Source organism: Lactuca sativa, chromosome 6, assembly GCF_002870075.4.
Source record: "Lactuca sativa cultivar Salinas chromosome 6, Lsat_Salinas_v11, whole genome shotgun sequence".
Taxonomy (NCBI): domain Eukaryota; kingdom Viridiplantae; phylum Streptophyta; class Magnoliopsida; order Asterales; family Asteraceae; genus Lactuca; species Lactuca sativa.
This window is the reverse complement of record NC_056628.2, coordinates 165,413,147-165,415,589: the sequence shown is the minus strand read 5'-3', so window position 1 is coordinate 165,415,589 and position 2,443 is coordinate 165,413,147. Positions and strand designations below refer to the sequence as shown.

The 2,443-nt window shown below is 41.9% G+C and overlaps 1 protein-coding gene across 1 annotated transcript; it reads right to left on the bottom strand.

Moving 5' to 3' along the window:
* Positions 1 to 610: 610 nt before the first annotated feature.
* LOC128126918 (uncharacterized) lies at positions 611 to 2,228 on the bottom strand. The gene is made up of 2 exons (XM_052765093.1): positions 1,731 to 2,228; positions 611 to 1,672 (listed from the first exon to the last, which is right to left on the bottom strand). Exons 1-2 carry the CDS (start codon positions 2,226 to 2,228, stop codon positions 611 to 613), a joined length of 1,560 nt encoding a protein of 519 aa, XP_052621053.1.
* Between the last annotated feature and the right edge of the window lie 215 nt (positions 2,229 to 2,443).

The following is a 2,443-nucleotide window of genomic DNA, read 5'->3' as shown; positions in this document are numbered from 1 at the left end:
TCAATGTTTAGGATGAAAGTAAGGAAGGATCATACCGGGATCACGGTGGAGGAGGCACGCGAGGACGGTATGGAAGCAACACATGGGTCGCATAATGATGCTTGGATGGAGTTCTTGGCCGCCTAAATACACATGGATGAAAGCTTGGTCGCTCAAAGGACGCATATGAAATGGCTCGAAATTTTCTTATGAAATGACATATTTGCGCGGGTACCCGCGCAAACTTTGCGCGGGTGGGGGGCAGCCGCACGCACATGACAGAATACATCCCATGTTGGGGTAATTTGGAACTCGGAATCTGCACAGCTGGGGGTCGGTCGCGCAACGGCTGCGCAGGCACCCGCACGCAGCAATCAGAGAGCACCCCATGTTGGTGTAATTTGGCACTCGGGACCTACGCGGCTGGGGTCGGTCGCGCAAAGTCTGCGCGGGCACCCGCATAAAGGTCAAATTTTTGGAAATTTTCAAACTTCACCAAATCACTAGAAGACTTCTATATGCTTATTTTTAGGCCAACTTCAAGTTTAGAAACACCCAAAACTTCAAGCGGAGATTATTTATTCATAATGCATTTATTTAACGTCTTTGCCAAGACATAGCCCCGCTTCCGTCAACCTTCGTAAATCGGTGTTTCCATTGTTACGTTGTCGAATTCTCCCGTGTCAAAGCCTTCATAAAATAGTTTCAAATGGTGCCCATTCACTTTGAAGATTTGGTTTGTTTCCAAACTCTTGATTTCAACCACACTAGGATCAAACACTTTTATAACATTAAAAGGTCCATGCCATCGAGATCGCAATTTTCCCGGGAATAGCTTTAAGCGTGAATGATAAAGAAGAACTTTTTGACCCGGAATAAAGTGTTTTTGGGTGATGTGCTTGTCATGAAATGCCTTTTTCTTCTCTTTGCACCTTTTGAACCTTTTAATTATCTTCTTCTTGACCACTTCCATCATTGGAGGATCCAATCTTCTTTGAGGTTCCCTCTTAGGATTACAATCATCTTCCATGATTATCTTGTCTGTGCATACATTAGGGCTTATCCTGTTTATTGGCTCAATCACATCAACCCGATACAATGGAGAAATATTGCTAGGGTACCTCATTCCTTCAAAGATGTTGAAGTGAATGGTTTCTCCATCAAACTCCATAGTTATCTTTCCTTTATGGACATCAATGATTGTGTGAGCGGTATGCATGAAAGGTCTTCCAAGGAGGATCATAGATGATTTGGAAGGAGTCTTCTCTACAAGATCAATGACATAAAAATCCGCTGGAAAAACAAGTTGATTAACTTGTACTAACACGTCCTCCAACACTCCTCTTGGAGACACACTTGACTTGTCTGCTAATTGAATGATTACTCCAGTTTCTTCCAAAGGTCCAACATTGAGAGATTGAAAAACCGAATATGGCATCACATTGATCGAGGCTCCAACATCTAACATAGCACTTTCAACATGTAAATCACCAATGGTACAAGGTATAGCAAACATTCCCGGGTCTTTGCATTTGGGTGGAAGCTTCTTTTGGATAACCGTAGACACATTAACATTGACTTGAATCTTTTCATTTGCCTTGAATTTTCTCTTCTTGGTGCATAAATCCTTGAGGAATTTTGTATAACTTGGAATTTGCTTAATAGCATTCAATAGTGGAATGTTGATTTGGACCTTGCGAAAAGTTTCAAATAATTCATTTTCTTCCTCTATCTTCTTGGAAAAGGCAAACCGGGAAGGGAATGGAGGTGGTATGACCAATGGTTTGATGGGTTTTGTTGGAAGGATTGGGTTGATCAACATTTGGCACAATCGGTTCCTTTGGAGTAGCTTCAACCTTCGAAGGCTCAACAACAATAACCTCATCTTCTTCTTCTCTTGAAACTCTTTTGGGGTTGCTTTCTCCAAGTGTTTGGCCACTTCTCAAAGTTATTGCACTCACATTGGGGTTCTTCTCGGTTTGAGATGGAAGTCTACCCCTTTGTTCTATCTTGTTGATAGCGGTTGCCAAATCTCCAATTTGTGCTTGAATGTTGGAGAAAGTATTCTTGGTTTCTTGTTGAAATTGGGTTTGACTTTGAGCAAGAGAAGTGACAAGTTCTTGAAGGCTCATTTGATGGTTACCACTTGATTGACCTTGTTGTGGAGGGTGTTGGTAATTTGGAGGGTTATAAGAATTTTCTGGATATGGAGGTTTTTGGGATTGGTATTGTGGATGTTGGGGTCTCATCAAAAGATTTGGTGGATTTTGCTTTGGTGGATAAGGGTTGTTTTGGGTATTCCTCCAATTTGGGTTGAAATTGTTTTGAAATCCCGTGGGTCTTGGTTGACCTTGATATCCGCCCATTGCATTCACATCTTCCGGTTCACTTCCAAGTATGGGACACTTATCCGTATAATGTCCCGTTATTGCACAAATACCATATACCATCAATTGTTGACCAC

Coding starts and splice junctions, on each gene's coding strand:
- LOC128126918 (XM_052765093.1), bottom strand. CDS start 2,228: ATGAGACCCCAACATCCACAATACCAATCCCAAAAACCTCCATATCCA. Junction 1,673..1,730: donor CCACCTCCATTCCCTTCCCG/GTTTGCCTTTTC, acceptor ACTTTTCGCAAG/GTCCAAATCAACATTCCACT.